The 17099-nt window shown below is 41.0% G+C and overlaps 1 protein-coding gene and 1 long non-coding RNA gene across 12 annotated transcripts in view; one reads left to right on the forward strand and one right to left on the reverse strand.

Moving 5' to 3' along the window:
* The window catches only part of MICAL3 (microtubule associated monooxygenase, calponin and LIM domain containing 3), a 197286-nt gene that overhangs the window by 173457 nt on the left and 6730 nt on the right, over window positions 1-17099 (forward strand). For 8 of the 11 annotated variants that reach the window (XM_054189482.1, XM_054189465.1, XM_054189501.1 and 5 more), the window contains 3 exons: window positions 53-160; window positions 909-1002; window positions 15199-15264. In XM_054189482.1, coding sequence (XP_054045457.1) covers window positions 53-160; window positions 909-1002; window positions 15199-15264 — 268 coding nt within the window. Of the gene's footprint in view, window positions 1-52; window positions 161-908; window positions 1003-5560; window positions 5612-15198; window positions 15265-17099 lie in introns of all 11 variants that reach the window. The other 3 variants (XM_054189553.1, XM_054189491.1, XM_054189510.1) reach the window with 3 other exon arrangements.
* On the reverse strand, window positions 11031-16564 carry LOC128904844 (uncharacterized). Its single transcript, XR_008464646.1, has 4 exons — window positions 14963-16564; window positions 14548-14617; window positions 14048-14238; window positions 11031-11577 (listed from the first exon to the last, which is right to left on the reverse strand). It is a non-coding gene; the product is annotated as an uncharacterized LOC128904844 (long non-coding RNA).

The following is a 17099-nucleotide window of genomic DNA, read 5'->3' on the forward strand; positions in this document are numbered from 1 at the left end:
ACATACCTCTGAGCATGCAAATAAAACCTGATCCTGTTTTTCCTTCCTTCAGAGAGCCTACACAGAAGAGGAACTGAATGCCAAGCTGACCCGGCGCGTACAGAAAGCTGCCCGTAGACAAGCCAAGCAAGAAGAGCTAAAGAGGTTACACAGAGCTCAGGTAGTGTCTCATGATCTGCTTGTCACAGCAGACAGTTGAAAGCACCATGATCCTGACATTCCTCTGAGTATGTCAGAAGAGGATCCAGAGATGGAACTTTTCTCTATTTCTACATGATTGTCCCTGCTCCTACTCCCTCTTTCGAATTTGATACCATGTCACAGACGTGGGAAGAATGGGTGAAACTTGTCATGATAGTTCTACAGTGAGAAAAAGAACAACCATAACACCTTTCCTGCTGGAGATGAGCAAAGCATCATGCACTGAATGGAACAGTGATAGTCAGATAATACCCAATGAAGCTGTCATTGCTCTGCTAGATTATGCTGCTGAGTGAAGTGTTACTAAATTAACCTTTAATTACCAGAGAATCTGTTGGAAAACTGCTGGCATCATCTATAAGTAATGGGTTTTGTTTAAAACTTGAGGTAGGGACTCAGCTGACTGAATAGCATCACCTTTAGCTTCAGCGTTTAGGAAGGTGATTGGAGTTGTAGCAATTAAGCGAGTATCAAGGTGTTTGCAAAATTAAGGGATAGGATGCAATGGGGTGGGGAGGATGTTCTCACTGGAGGCACTTGAGTGATGCTAGTGGTGAGTGATGCTAGCTTTTGAAGCAGCGTATTGTTGAATACAAATACGTGTTTTTGAAAAGGCCGATGTGACTGAACTCAGTGCTAGATGAGCGATGCAGACTGAGCAGGAGAATTGCTGTTGATGAGATTCTGCTCCATTCTTCTCTGAACAGATCATCCAGCGGCAGCTTGAACAAGTGGAAGAGAAGCAGAGGCAACTCGAGGAGAGAGGGGTTGCTGTGGAGAAGGCCCTTCGGGGAGAAGCAGGTATCCATCAAAGCGTGGTTTGCTTTTTAATATTTTCTTATCAAGTGCTTGTGCAGTAGTTCATAGCTTCTGGATTTTAGAGGCAATTGGACCATTATAGTCTAGGCATAGAGTCCAGTGTGAATCCATTCTCCCTTTTCTACTATCTTTTTGAGACCTTGTTTTTCCTGTGTTTCTTCTAATTCTGGGACTTCCCTATCGGCAGAGACTTAGTCTGCTTGTCTTTGCCTGAGGCTTAGGAGGTAATTCTGCAACTATTAATAATGGCTGTCTGGCTGTTTCTGCATATTGCTGGGTATTACAGCTAGAAAATTGCAGGGGTTTCCTAGATGCAATTCACATAAAGCTGTCACAGGAAGAGAACACTGTTTTTATGTTAAGGAATTAATTGTGAAATTGTGTGTGCTTTCTCTATTGTGTTGGATTATCAAGGTAGTGTCCTTACAAGGGACCATCACAGAACATCTTCCTCACTGCACAGCCCAGCACACTGGCTACTTCCAACAAAGTTGTGCAGAGCAGAAATGCACACGCGTACTGAAAGGTATCCATGTCCAGCTGTTAAAGAAATGTCGTGTGTACTTGAAATTAAATTAAATGAGTATCATCTGATCTGGCAAAGCATGTGAGTGGAGGAGTACTTGGTTCAAATAATGCCGATCGTAGTATAATGATTTGGAAAAAGGAATCCTCGTTTGCAAGGAGTCAAATATCCAACAGGCAAATGCAGTGTGCGTATACCTGACAAGCCCAGGATTATGTACCTGATTACAAGGATCAGAGATCAGAAATGGTAATAGTGGAACAGGTGTTTGGAAAATGTTTTAGCTTGTTGCTTGGACTGAAGAGTGACGACTATGCCTGTGAAGATGGAACTTGATTAAGCAGTGAAGGTTCACCAGAGGAAAAGTCTGTTGTGACTTCCCACCAATTCCTACTCGGCCAGGATTGGGTATGTTTGATGCTCCGTAAGGACATGCCAAAGCAGCAGGACTGAGTGGTTACCAAAGAAAATAGGTACTACAAGTGTAGAGAACAACCTTGAGGACTCTGATGGTTTTGTGATCTGGCTGGCTTTTTCATTTGTGGGTTCAAAGAAACAGCCTTGTGCAAAAACTCTTTCTCTGTTGGTGGTGCATCCTTCCTTATGCTGTGTATTTCTGTGTAGCCCCACTCTGTTCTCTGGCCTGCCAGTTACTGCACTTGCTAAAACCACCTCTCTTATCCCTAATTGTTCTTTTCTTTTTTTCTTCTCCTCTTCTGGAAGCCCGTCTTGGTTACTCAGCTGCTAAATAACTTTCATGTAAGACATGTCAGCACAAGTGGGAAATCTTAGAAGCTGAGAGAACATTCTTCATGATAGAATGTTCTTTCATTGAATAATGATGGAAGAATGCCTAAAAACATTCAGAGAGGGCAGAATATGATCAAGAGTAAGAATTGCTATTTTATATGGAAGACTGCAGAATTAAACCCTTGTATAACTAACTTCTCACTCCCAACTCTCCCAAAGAAGCAGTCTTACATGAGCTTGTGCATTCATGAATTTCCTAGCAGAATTCTGAAATTGTAGGTCACTCTTTGCAAAATGAATCTCTTTTCTTCAGGAAGTCTCTAGGGTATTCTTTGCTTTTGCAACGTGTTTCTGTCAACAGATCATACATTATGGTTACAGAAGCTTAACTATAGAATTTATAAAGAACTCGCCAACCTCAACTCTTCCAGTTATTTGAGGGGATTAACAAGAAACACATTCTGGTGCGGGGGGAGCAGAGGAGGGGGAGTATGTTCTAACCTGTGTTGAGTGAAACAAAATATTAAAACTTAATTACCTCTTTCACCTCTCTAGCCACTCTTGCATGGACATTTTTCATATGCTTGCAATAAAATAACTGAATTTCTTCTAATTTTTTAAAGTCTGAGACATCAATTCCATAAGTACAAATAATTTCTGCCTCCAATATCCATTAATTATTCAGAAGGGCAATGTAATTTTCTTTTCATCTGCATTGCCTATGATACTGACCTAACAGTGACCGCTGCGTTCAGCAGTACCATTGTGTAAAGGTTTGGAGTCATGCTCTTGTCTCTCATCAGTCCCTCCCCTAATGAAACTGTGTAAACAAAAGTTTAAAAAGGGAAGTACAATGTATAAAGTGTTGTTGTCATCTGAAAAAAAACCCCAAACCTCTTTCCTTTCAATAAGCTTGTACAAGGGGAAATAATGGGGGAGGGTGGAAGGTGTGCCTTCTGCACATATACTCTGTCCACATAAATAGAGGAGGACTGCAATGTAGCATAAAATAACGGCTGTCCCGTAGAGAGCAACTGTTGACTGTTCTTAGAGAAGATACTGGAGTCTGTAATGAGTGGGTTATTCGGCTTCTCTTTGTGTAGGGAAAGAACAAATCACTCACCGACTTAGGCATTTGAATATGAAGTTTTAGATAGTGTTAGTAGTAGTTTCCTACTACTATATACTTGAAAATCCTGACAGAAGAAACAGGATTTTGTAATGATTTTATTGTTCTGTTGTAGAAAAAGATAGACAAGACCATCTGTGCTTCTCTGTGTCATTTATAATCTTTTAGTATGTTGCCTGTTAGTCATCTTTCCTCTCTACCTTTTGTTAGAGGTCTTCCATTAACTCTAGTTGTTCGTATCTTTGACCTCTGGACCTCTTTCCATTTTTAGAAAAAGATTGTTTTTCAGTTGGACTGGTAAGCACAAAAAGTAGTACTCTAGCTAAGAATTTGTTTACTGAGAATAATCTTGTTTCTGTTTCCCATCCATTTTGCATCAACCTTAATATATTCTTGCCACGTGACTTATATTGAAAAGACTGTCAGTGAATTCTTCACAGTGATGCCCTGCTGTCTTCCTGAGATATTACAGTTAATTTAGATCCTAGCAGTATCTACTGAGTACAGCTCAGTACTCTTTCCAGGAATTTCACTCATCTGATAGTTGTCAAGTTGAAATATTCTATATGATGATAGTAGCTATTCAGCTAATCAGATTCAGAAACATTTTGGAGGTCATCGTCAACTTTAATTTTGACAAAATAATTGCACCTTCTTGGCTATCTTGTCTTTTCCTTTTTTAAATTGCCTCAGCCTCAGGCAAGGCGCAGTCGGTCTTTTATTCTTTTAAAAGCTGAATGCTCAATCTAACATTTAGTTTCTGATTCAGAAAATGATTCAAAAAATTCAGAAAATCACCCTATGATTACATAATTGCCTTAATACATTCTCTGTGATTATCTTTGAAAATCTCAGCCTTTGATAGTCGCATTCATAGCAAGAATGAATGATTTGGAATGTAAGCTCTATTTCAAGTGATAATGTAAGGTCTACTTCAGGTTGCAAGTTTGTCTCATACAGGCAGCCTAAGCTTTTGTCATTCCTTCCCTGCCCCTTCTTTCTTTTGCATGATGGTATTTCACTGCAAAGGTAAAGTAGGATAGTCTCAATGAAGAATTTTCCCATTTTTCTGCAATGTCCTAAGAGACATCTTGAATGGAATTGCTATTAATGTAACAGTACTTCATATTATAGTGCATTCGCCTGTTTGGACATGCTTATGACTTTGATTTCCTGTGTGGATTTTTCATTTTTTCAAATATTAACTTAAAAATATGTCAAATCAGAAATTTCTGGAACCTTTTTTTTTTTCCTCCCTTTTCCTCCTTTAGCATAAACTTTGATAGTCATTTTTAGGAGTTGGGAACTACTACTGTCAGATCAATACTGAAAAATTTAAGAGCCACCTCTTTGCATCAAATGAATCATATGCAGTGAGAAATAGTGCTCTCAGTACTCCCATCTGTCTCTTCCCCAAAGAAACGTTACACAGTGCTAGACTCATGGTGTACCTGTCTCTAGCAGCTGTGGATGTACATGTCTGTTCCACGCACTCCTGTGAAGGTTCTTCTCTGGCACAGCTACTACATCAGCAGAAACACGAATACCCATCTTTCTACACTTAGGCGTTTGCCTAAGTGTCAGCACTCAGTCACTGCCTTCCATCCGTCTGCTGTATGTACGCGTCCTCCACTCACTCGCCTCCAAGAAATCAACCCTTACACCTTTCCTGCAGCTGACCTAAGAAATTACACTCTTTCCTTCTGCCATATAGCTCAGCATGAAAGCAACAGGATTAGTGCAGCTTTTCTAAGCAAGAACAGGAAAGACACCAGTGTCAGGTACTGGTGCAGGCTGAAGTAGGTGAAGTGTCTCTATGTAGGCTTCTTGATTTTTCTCCTTGAAAATCCTTGCCTGCCTGCTGGGAATTTTCTCCTCGTCTTCCCAATATATATGTTTGTGATATATTTGTGTGTTTGTGTACATATATGTATGTATACAGAGAAAGAGAGACATACTTTTTTTTATATATATATATATGTGTCCACATGTATAGATGCATGTTTCTTGTTTGCCTTTTTTTTTTTCTTTTTTCTTCTGTCTGTATGTCTTTTTCTCTTATATCGCTTTGATTGTGTGGGGCTGGGGTGGGTATCTGGTTCAATAACTCTGTCTTCACCAATTCCTTGTTGTAGACTATTGGGGAGAGTCTTATTACAGTGACCTCATCGACTTGCATCTGGGTGGTATGTATAGCTGAACCTCCCGCTGACACTAACCCTGCTGACACTCCTCCCCACCCCTCCCTTCACCTACTTCTCCCATCCTTGGCTCACAAACAAGAAGAAACAGCCCTTGCACACGACTGGCTGTAGCAGAACCCCTTTTCCAGCTCAGGATAAGGAGATGTTGGCATGCTCCACAAACCATGTGTAAGGCTTCCTCTTCTATTTTCTACAGCGTTGATTATTTCAAAATTTACTTACTGTTTTTACTCCAGCCACCTTCCCTGATAGCAGTGGAAGGCCATTCGGGTTTTTTGCTTCTCCTTTGCAAAGTCCAACTCTACCACTGAAATCCTCTTTAGGAAAATATTTTAACGTGAAAGGGACAGCAGAACTGACCAGCTCTCAAGAGCTAACAGCACTGTAAAGGATTAGTCATGCCATTGCCTCCCTCTTCCCCTCTTGAGGCTCGTTTGTTTTTTCCAAAAAAGCCAGAGTGTGTTGATGATCTAACAAAAACAAAATGCTCCCTCAAGGGGCTTTGGAAACACTTGTAGATGACAGATATTTCTTCTTTCTTGTTTTGCCTTACTGTTAGGTTAGAAGAGAATCTACTGTTAAGAGTTCCAGTGATTTTTGATGGAATCTGCTGTTAGAGTTTCTAGTCTGCCCAGTTTGCATCATTACACAGCTAATAAGCTTCTTGCTATGTTATTTTCTTTCAGTCTCTCATTTAGTGCTAAACACACATTACAGTGTTTAGCTCTTTTTTTTCACATAGCAATTATAATCTGGTCATCACTCTGCACCGTGGTTCTGCATTTCTTTAATTAATGTTGCTTCCTGAATCCCTTAGTAGGTAGATAACTTTTGGGTTGCAAATTGCATTTGTTTAATGTTTGCCCATCTTGAAAATTAAAATTACCTTTGCTAATTTAATTACCCTAAATCTATTCTTATAAAATGAACAAATCTGTCAGCGGATCCAAGAGAAAGCAAACTCTGCTTGGCTGCCGTGTCATCTCAGAGTTCCATTTAATTTGTCTGTCAGAATATAAAGTTTTGCTTGATCTAAGCTGTGTTTTTATTGAGGGAGGACATTATAGTCCAGCTTTGTAGAGTTGGAAGATCCACACGCTCTAGGCCTGATCCAAGACACATCACTAGAAGTCTTCCCCTGATTTTGTTGTGTTCTGCATTTGATACTTCAAACGTAATCTCCCCCAGGCTTTTAACTGTCATTTTTTCTCCTCCTCCTTGGGGAGGCTGTCCCACATAGTATCTATCCGTAGTTGTCTGTTGGGAATGACTACAGATTCTCCTGGCACAATAGGCTTTTGTTGAAGAACATCCACCTGAGTTGAAATTTAAAAATGGAAGACACTTCTCCTAAGTAGACCTAATTTGTTGCCCAGTTCCCCTGTGCTAATTTTGATGTGATAGTCCTCTGCTAGCCCTGTGCTTCATTCACTGCTCAGTCCCTCTGGCATTCTTTCCAGGGGTATCTTCTGCAGAAAGACTTTGAAATCCTCTTCCTGGTTATGCCCATCGGGGCTGGCACGTACCCTTATGAGCATAGAATAGGGGCTGTAAAAGGGTTGATGCTGAATTACACTTAACAGACCCTTATCCCTATTTAATGCTATTTCCACCATACCTCTCCCTCCTCCTGCTTCTCCTCCTAATGCCTCTTTAGAGACAGCGATCCCATCAAAATCGCTAATAGTGGCTTTAAGAAAATCAAAATAATCTTTACTTAAAGGGACACTGTTGCTTAAATTATTGTGTTGCAGAAAATCTGAATTGAAAATTGAATCTACTTTTTACCTTTTTGGCTTGTTTGCTTTTCCCATTTCTCTGAGCTCAGACAGCCACCCCAGAGTGGTCGGTTTTGATCTGCTGTTACAGGCTGATTTTATTTATATGGTGATTCAGCACTTGGGCTTCCAACAGTCAGAGACAATGTTCAAGTTTTTTAAAAATGGTTGATATATTTTAAAACTGTATCAAGTTTCTGCTTATCTCAAAAACAACTTTTTCGAAACAAACTTTAAAAAAACTGTATTGGGCAGTATCCCTTTAAATGCAATGAACCTGTGTAGCCTTGCTGGAGTATGTGGCTTTACAGTACTGTTGTGTTGCCTCTGTAATTTGCTTTACATTTGCTTTTGGGGCTGCCAGAACACTTTTGCCAAAAGGGATACATTGCTCTGATGATACTTGTCACTATTCGGTGGCAGATTTAGAGCTCAGCTTCAAAATTTACATGTCTGTGCAGGATCCTGCATCTCGGTGGACTGCCATTAAAATCCCTGGAGCACCGTGTCACTTCTTGAGCCTGCTGAGCGCGGTGTTAGCAGCTAGGATGGCTGCAGAGCTAATTATTCTACAGGCAACTTGCATCTGTGAGGCATAAGCATGACTCTAGAGTCACGCTGTCAGTAGAATGATAAGCAAAATTGCAAAATACTTTGAAAAGTTATCTGTAAATTGGTAGTAAATTTTGAATGAATAAGGCATTAGTTTATTCTGGATTTTCTTTACACTAATGAGAGTTGCGTTTCATTTAGTTGTTACAGATTGCGCAACAACTGCTGCAAGGGAGTGGTAACTTCTGACATCCTTGGTCAAGTTCCAGTGTGCAGGATTACAGATTGCTATCTTAACTACCCTTGTTGCTCTGCTCAGATGCCATAATCTTCTCTTCCTGTCATGTACCGTTGCTGTAAAGCAGATGTTTCATTTCACGCTACAGATGGTCACATTTCAATTCTGAGTAATTATTCCTATGTGTATATCGTATATGCAGTTATGTTAAAAGAACATTACAAAGGTTGCAAAACCAACTGAAATTAAGATTTTGTATTATGTTATATCAACAGATTTATAACCTTTAGATCCACTGCAGAGAGCTCAGCCTCGTGCCCTTATGGAATAACTGATAGCAGTGCTAGGTTGCCATCCTCTGTGTAGATCCTCATGGAGAGGAAGTGAGACATGGTCAGTGGATTTCACAGATGTTTGCTGGCAGCTGTGGAATGGTGAGACTTGAAAACAGGGATTCTGAGCCAGACGCTGGAAGAATATAGTGCTCTGGTGGATACACACTCTTTGTCCCTTTTACTCCCTCTTTCCAGACAGTCATTGTCCTAATCCCATCTTTTTCCATCCAAAGCTCCTTACCCCACTTCCGTTTTCATTCTAAGTCCCAGTTTCTGCTTCTCAGGCATTTAATTTTAATTCTGCCTTCTTAACAAAGACATCCTAGTATTCTACCCTTCAGACCTCCTGTTCCTCCCCACTAGCTGTTCCTAGTCATTCACTCCTGCTCTGGTCTTCCCACTGACGCAGTCCCCACAGTCTCAATCCCTGCCTCTGGCCTTCTCCCAAAATTTTTTGGGCTCTGTTCCCTCTTCTCCCCAGCATTATTTGTCTGGAAAATTGTAGGTCGTGTCTTCTCCACAAATCTGTCTTCTCCTTTCACCCCTTACCCTTTTTCCCCTCTCCTCTCTCTCTCTTCTCCTTCGGTAGTTTTCATTTTTATTCTCCTTGCTTAATTAGTCCAAGCCTCAGTTCCTCCGTACCCACCAGTTTCTTGTCCTGGTTTGCTCCTTGTCTGCCTGTGGAAAGTACCTCCGTTGTTCCCTCTGTGCTCAAATGAGCAGCTTCCTTTCCCTTGCACCCAGCAGGGAATCATTGAGGAGAGGAAGCAGCCCCACACTCCTGTCTTGCCTTGCTCTTGGCTGGAATATGCTGAGACAGGCAAGAAGGATGTAAGGAAGAGAGCTGGTATTTTTGATAGTGCAGATTTCAGACATATGTTCTCCCTTCTTGTCGAGAGCCTTATGAACATCAGGTAAACAGAGGCAAAAAAGTGTGATGGTTGGCTTTTTTAATTATTTGTTTAAAGCATACTCTACGACTACTTCATTTTTTAGTAGCTTATTTAAAATACTGGAGCTGAGTATGCCCTTTAAAGTCCTGCAGATCTAACTCTGCAGGGCTGGAGTCTGATATACTCAAGTGGGAACAGACCTATTTCTTGTCATTGGCAAACACCACTCTCCTGGAAAAGGAGTGGAGTTGTAAGATAAACATTGTTTTTGCAGTCTGCAGCTGCTTTTGACACTGCAGTGAATTGGTAACATGTTTTCTTTGCTGTAAATTTGGAGCAGGAAAGAGCACTTGATAAGCAGAACTTGTTAAGTATAATTAGAGTACTACTGAGGTACTGGAAGCAAGCAATTACCATTTACCTGCTTCTTGCTGTAAACCTCTCACAATTGCACACAGGAACTAACAGTCTTGGGAGGCAGGGCCAGTGCAGGACTGTACTGCTTCTGACTGCATTTTGAAGTGCCTTGCGGTCTAGTAGAAACAGGAGACTTCTATGCAGTCATTTGTGTGTGTGTTCTGCTCCAACTATTGCCTTCTCTACTTTTCTTTCCCTTAACTGCCGCCTTTTTTTTTTTTCCCTTCCTCTCTTCTGCTGGATAAATAAAGGTGTGGTTCAGTTTGCATGACACTTCAGTGGTCTGTGAGTTTTCCCCAGGTTTCTTCTAGTGATGGTACTTTAGAGGATACTGGTTTTGACACAGTTTTAGTAAACTGTTAAGTCGGACACGCTGAGTGATGTGCTTATGGGATAGTTGTCAGAATCCTTTCCCTCAACTTTTATATATAATGTATGAAGTTGTGTGGATGCTGTTCTCAGAGAGGTGGCTTTCTGTATTATTGCTCTTTTACAACACTCCTGTTGAACAACTTCACCAAATAGTAAAGTCGGAATGCTTTATTTTTCAGTACTTGGGTTTCTGACCATAACTGATTTTTAAGAGGCGGGAAAGAGGATATTTCCTGTGATCAGTGCTCAGTTGGTCTTACTCGCCTCTTTTGGACTGAGCCTTATTTTAAGCACTGAGTTAAAATTGGAGCTCTTAGTCTGCCTGATAAATGAGTGGTGGAATTTGTTAGTACAATAAGAATTTCTCAAGATTTATGCTGTTAGCTTGTGAGGTCAGGTGCCAGCATAATGGTTCAGGAGCACTGAGATTAGCCTCACAGCTGGATTTTCCTGCCTGGTGCTGCTGATTTCCAAACCGCCCTGATTAGTCAGCAATATGGAAATCAAAGTCTTTGGATGCAAAGCTTCCAAAGGATGTGATCCTATTTGGTCTGTGGTATATCTGTTCAAGTCATTTTAATTTGTAGTGGCTCACCACTTAGCAGAAGTTGTCACAGCCCTCATACTGCAGGACATGGGCAAATAGTGAAGGGGATCAATGTGAGCTGTAGCTTGGGTATAATGGTGTCTGACACCCCAAACTTTCTGCTGTGCTTTCTTCATCCTGATCAATCATTTTTACTACTGGGCTTCAGATTATGAAGAAGTATTATTTAAATAGTAGGTAAATGAAAAGTAGAAGACAACAGTCCTGTGTAGCTTGTGTAACAAAGAATAATGTACAGCAAAGGGGAAGGTATATTTTCATGGTGGTTATACAATTTCTGTTCCTTGTTTTGAAGAGGCTTTGGAGCTATGGTGTTTATTCTTGGCCTGGCTCTTGGTTTCCATCACTGTAGCAAAGTCTGCAATCTCTCAAGAGTACTACAACAAACAAGGTCTTTCTTGCCACGGCTGCATGAAAGATTTCCTAGAAGGATCTGGGATAGGCTTCTTTTCACAGAGGCAAGATCATTCCAGTCACTTTACTGATGGGATGTGGCTAATCTGCAATGCAGAGCTTCTGCCTCTCCAGGATGTTCAGTGTGCTCAGGAGCTCTGGGGCACCCTCCTTTCCTCCACGAGCTGCAGCTCCTGGCTCCGTACCGATCACCCCATGTGCCCTTCTGAATGCCTCTGCTTGCCATCAGCTTGGGCTGCTGACCTCTGCTTTGAAGGCTTTGCACGCATTCAGAAAAGTTGGCTTGTGGCATTGAAAAGGAACAACTTGTGATTAACAGAGTCTCTTGGTGGTTTTGCCTCTCTGGGGAGAAAAAAAAGTGATAATTTTCTGTCCAGAAGCTATAGTTACACCTCTCAAACTCTTGCTGACAGTGCAGAGGGAACCTAAGAAGTGAATGGTCACTGAAATGGTGGTTCTCTTATCCTTCAGCTCCCTCTGAGCAAACTGCTTCAGTGGGGGAGCGGATCACTTGTATGGCTGCTGACAGCAGCGCTCTTTCTGTGCTGTGGGTGAGGACCTGTGTCGCCAGATCCGACCTGGGTTTTTTGGTGATGGAGGAGACTTAAACAGAAAGGGGATTATTTATTTTTTTTTTAAATTTGTTATCAAAAGAGTTTTTCCCATCTGGCCCTGACTCCATGTCCAGGAAAATTGTCCTGCAGTGATGATCATGGTTTTAATTTAATGAGTCTGTGAGGTGGTGATGTCTCTTCTCTAAACAATAATACAATAATCATAATACTATACATTGTAGGATTAGTGGTGGCTTTGAGAGAAATAAGAATACATGTAAGGATTGTCATTGTCTAATCAGACAAGTGGCAAGGGCAATGTAGATGAGACAGTTTTTAACGCCGTATTGTGAACCAGGGTATTGTATAGTTCTCCTTTTAATAGTACTGGATGAGTTCAGCCTTTTCCCAGGATTGTCTTTACAGAGTGAGAGCTCTTGCTATGAAGTTGTTTTTGTTTTGTTTTGTTTTGTTTTTCTAATTAACCTTGTCAGGAATATGAATGATCTGATAATACATTGTCTAAACTTAATCAGCTGACTGAGGGAATCCTTTTTACATTTATCAAATGATCTTTTATTTTTTTTCCTGGTTCTGTTTCTGAAACAGTTAAGGGGCCTTTTCTTGAAAGAGTTCATCTCTTTCAAGAATGATTGGAGATTTTATCATATTTCCTGAAACGGAGAAAAATCTTTCTCTGTTTCAGGAAATATGATAAAATAGTCTTCCTCTTAAAATGTGAAAATTCCTATTTTAGTCTGCTTATAGTATTTGTACCACAGGTATCAATACTCTTTATTAGCAAGGGTGGGGAGGCAGTTTTCATGACTATCACTAGAGAAGTTTTTAAAAATATATCTAAAATTCTACTGCATGATATTGATTTTAGAGCATAATAATTGGTGTCGTTTTCACAGCTTTAGAGACTGTAAGAGGTAAGTTTTCAGGTTGCACTTTACTCAGTCCTCACTGTTTAGGACCTCCGGTACACAAGGAACAGTTTTAAAAGCCTTGCTAATTATCCTGGGCTGGGCAGAAGTTGTTTCCAAGGCAATTGTAACAGTCGTGTTATCTGTATTTACTGACACAACTATAATTTACATCTGGAGTAATAGGAAAGGATCTTGGTAGTACAGGTTATGTTCATTATCGTACTGAAAAGCAATGTTAACATTTCCACTAGCAGGACTATTATAGATACCATGGACTTGGTAACTTGATTCAAGGATGTGTTTTCCTTAGGCAAGAATGGGAGGATAATACTTTTGTTTAAAAAAAACCCCACAACTAAGAGCAAAGGAAGAAAACACAATTGCAGGGAGTGGGTTCTGTATTACAGCCTTCTGCTATGTAAGTCCTGTGGCTTTTTTACTGGAGACCAAAGATAATATCTTCTCCGAGTATCAGACCATTTGCTCACCGATGACAGAAGTTAGTAGGTTGTGGTGATGTCACAATGAGATGAATGGCATTTTCACACACCAGATCAAATAGGGCAAATTGGAGATTTCTCACCAAGTCTATATGTCCATGGTTTGAAATGTATAAATACAGCTGCGTTTGAATTACCAACACCCCATACGCACACACACGCATACTCATGAATGAAATCTCAAACCCTGAAAAATTGAAGTGGATTTTTCCATATAGTTAAATGTCCGTCTCCTGATCCCCCCTGGACCAAGTTAGAGTATTAAAGTATATATAGAAGAATGCATGCTGAATAAGATAGGATGTGAAATAAAAAATATAATAGGTGTCATGCACTAGATGCTCTGCTTTGTGTGGAATCATATCCTTCACAGTGCCTTTGCAGTTTGGGGGTTTTCTTGTTTGTTTTTGCTTTTGTAACCTAAACTGTGAAATGGCAATTGTAGAAAAAAAGCCCTAGTATTTTTTTCATTTTAAATTAAGAAGTTGGAAAGCTCTGAACAATTAGAATTAAGGTTCTGGTACTGTCAACTACTGTTGGTGCGATGCTTTATTTGTAACTATCATATAGCCAACTGTGGCACCTCTCCTAATGTTGCCCCTTCCTGCTCCCAGTTCAGAGGTTTCTTCCTGTCTGAGAAAGCCCCGCTGCTCAGTCACAGGCTTTGAAGCCCCTCGCTCCAGTGTGTCCTCCATGTGCTGGTCTAGTTCTGTGATGGTCCCTTCTAAAGTCTTTCCAGTTCGCCGGTAGTCTAGTTCTCTAACGCTGTCTCCGAACCATGTATATCAAGCTCTGCTGACTTCTCCAAAATAAGCATTATTCTTACCATGTTGTTGTTGTGGAGTTTATGCCTTTTCCCAACTTAGAAATGCTTCGTCTTTATACATGTGGTTGTGCATTGAGAGCAGTGAGTGTTCCGTTCCGCTAGCTCATCACCTTCCTGGTGTACATGTTCTGCTGTAACTATTAGTGATGTTGGTAATTTCCTTCTGTTTATCTCCGTAACGTTAAGTACATCTGAAAAGCAAATTCGCAGTGTTAAAAGAGCTGAACCATTTTATAGATAAGAAATGTTTGTCCTTCACTGGGTGACAGAAAAGATGAAAAAGATTCAGTAAGTCACTGATACTAAGGGAACTTGTAAACTTTAAAATGCTTTGTGAAATGAGAATGTCAAAGGAGAGCTTTAAATTTACCGTTTTAACTCTGCAAAGCCCTCAGTTGATCATTGCCCTCACAGACCTTGATGTGAATCACTTTTTTTATCCATGTAAAAGCCTTTTCCCCTCTAAGCACAACAGTCCAGTTGAGTACACGTGTACTCACCATACTTGACACGGCAAATCCTGGCAGGCTGGTTCCCTGTTAATCAGATTCTCCCTGTGATGTTCCCTGTCTGAAGAAATTATTTTCCATTAAAAAGGACACTTTTACCATCAGTGGATGCTGCCATGGTGATAAGAGTATGGTCCTGATAAAGCTTTAAGGTAGGGCGGCTGCTTACAGCTGGTGTCTTATGCATGCAGGCAAGACTTTTTGTAACCCTCCTTGAAATTTGACATTTATCAGCAGGAGTTAAATATTCATCTCTGCTCATCCTGACGTCTTGTTCACAAACCTTGTGGTTAAAGACCGTGCTATTGAAAAATGTATGTTAGGAAAAAGTGCAATAACAGTAACCTCCTGCCTGGTATTTGTACAGCTCAGTAATAGTTCACCAGTACCTCAGTCTACCTCTTACCTGTTATCTGTGCTTATTAGGGACATTATTCATCTGTAGACTGTATCCCTTGTTTCTGCTTCTCCATTTCTTGTATTTTTTCTTTTCTTTTCTTCTTGTGTTTCCTTTCTTTCTCACTCTTATGCTTTTTGTCCTTTGCTTGTCTTTTATTTCACCCCTTTCCTCCTCTTCCGTTCCACTTCCAACTTCCTCTTCCTCTCCTGCCTCTTCCTCTTCCTCGTTTGGTCCTATTGAAGTTGAGCCCAATGCCGGGACACCACGTCGTAGACCTCTCTCCTTCTGCCCTTGCTGTGCCCATGAAGGTAACGTAACCTCACACGTTCCCTGTTCTCCTTGACCACAGCTGGGTTGTCATAGCAGCACTAGTCAATTGGTGAACACAAGGCCCCCATCCCCAGCCCGTTTTTTTTGCTGTGTCCCCAAACCAACCTTCTCAGTAGCAACCTGGTAACCAGCTTCTCTGAGCCTGTGGCAAGTTACGAAAGGTACAGTATCCCTTTCCCTAGCTAGTCTCAGCTGTGCTAGGGAAGGTGTAGCAACTGGGAGGGACGTTGGGCAGCAACGGTGGGAGCAGTAACGCCACACTCAAAAGTTTCTGTTTTCATTTGGTGGCTTCAATTTTTCTATTCCTCCTGAAAAATGTTTGGAAGGTGGGGTAAGGGAAGAAAATCTCCTTCCTTAAATAGCCTTTTAATTAGAATATATGGATTAAAGGAATACTGTGTCTTTATAAGGACTGGTCTGCAAAAACATCCTTGAACTTTAAAAACCAACAAACCTTAAGCTAGACCAGTTTTCCCTTATCTGTCTTGCTGAGTGCAGTCTTTAACTGTCCCAAATGGAGTTTGCCGTAGAGTTTCCATTGCCAAGGCATGGGGGAAGGGATTGTTTATGTGTGTTCATGGTGTAATTTTGCTAACCACTTACTCTGCTTTCCATGGTGCTCCCTCACATCAGTTGTCAGTGCTCCCTCTCCAACCCTCCCATTATTCCTCTGCTCATTGGCTGTTTAAAAATACTTATGTATTTCATAGGTCAGTAGCCTTGTGTTTTTGGCTTTTTCTTAGGCATTTGTTTTCTATACATCCTGGCATCGGAAAGGAAGGGGAGACTTCCCAGTGCTTTCATGGCGCCACAGCACTGGACATCTGCATGTACAGTCTCCCTCTCCTGTCGCCACATGGGCATATTGTGCAGAGATGCTCAGAAAGGAATGCTTGGAACTGAGCAACACACTTGTATAAAGTCTACAGAGCCAGAGGCTCTTAGGGTGGTACAATCGGGTCAGGTATTCCCCAAGGGTCTTGCTATTAACGATTTTTTCAAAGGCAGGTATTCTCAGCCGAAGCTGCAGTTTGATAGGAGTTGTAGGCTCTCCTTTGCGTAGCTCCAGTGCAGCACTTCGCTGAGATCCTAAGGATGGAAGCAGGGCACAGGTCTGAATTAACTAGCCATTAACGTGATATTTGTGAAGTGTTTCCCAGAGTTTGAATAGTAAGCTTACTGCTTGATCATTTTTAGCATCAAAATGACTATTTTAGAGTTTTTGCTCTTGATGTAGATAGTATGTATCCATAATAACAAACACAGACAGGGATGTTAGTTATTTAGGATGCCTAGGTTACGTGCAGTGCAAGCTGATAAGATGCATCAACCCGAAAATACCGTTGAGCTTGATTGGAGGCCTTGCTCCTGCCTCCAGTTCCATGCAGGCAGGCGCATTCCTCGTGTCCTTGATGGTGTCTGAAAGAAGTCACAGCATTCATCTGCGGGTGGTTTAGTGTGGAATCAGTGGCGCAGACCAGGAGATTGCTAGGAGGCGCTTCCCTGGTAACCTCTTGCATTTGATAAAAATCAACAGAAGGCTTTGGGAACACCATTCTGCAATTTATTCCACACACAACTCCTGGCAGATACGAGATGCATCAATGGAGTACTAAATAAGTTCAGGATTTGGTTTTAAAATAGATGAAACACCAGCTAAGAGTTCCGTCTGAGGTGGCCAAGGCCCAGTGTATTTTTAGTCTGCTTTGATATTAGAAAATGTATCTGGGGATTCTTTTTCTTTACAGCGCTGTTGAGCAATACAGTAGAAGTAGTTTCTGTGTTCACTGTGCAGAGGGGATCTTCAAAATGG

The sequence above is a fragment of the Rissa tridactyla genome, chromosome 1, assembly GCF_028500815.1.
Source record: "Rissa tridactyla isolate bRisTri1 chromosome 1, bRisTri1.patW.cur.20221130, whole genome shotgun sequence".
NCBI classification, from domain to species: domain Eukaryota; kingdom Metazoa; phylum Chordata; class Aves; order Charadriiformes; family Laridae; genus Rissa; species Rissa tridactyla.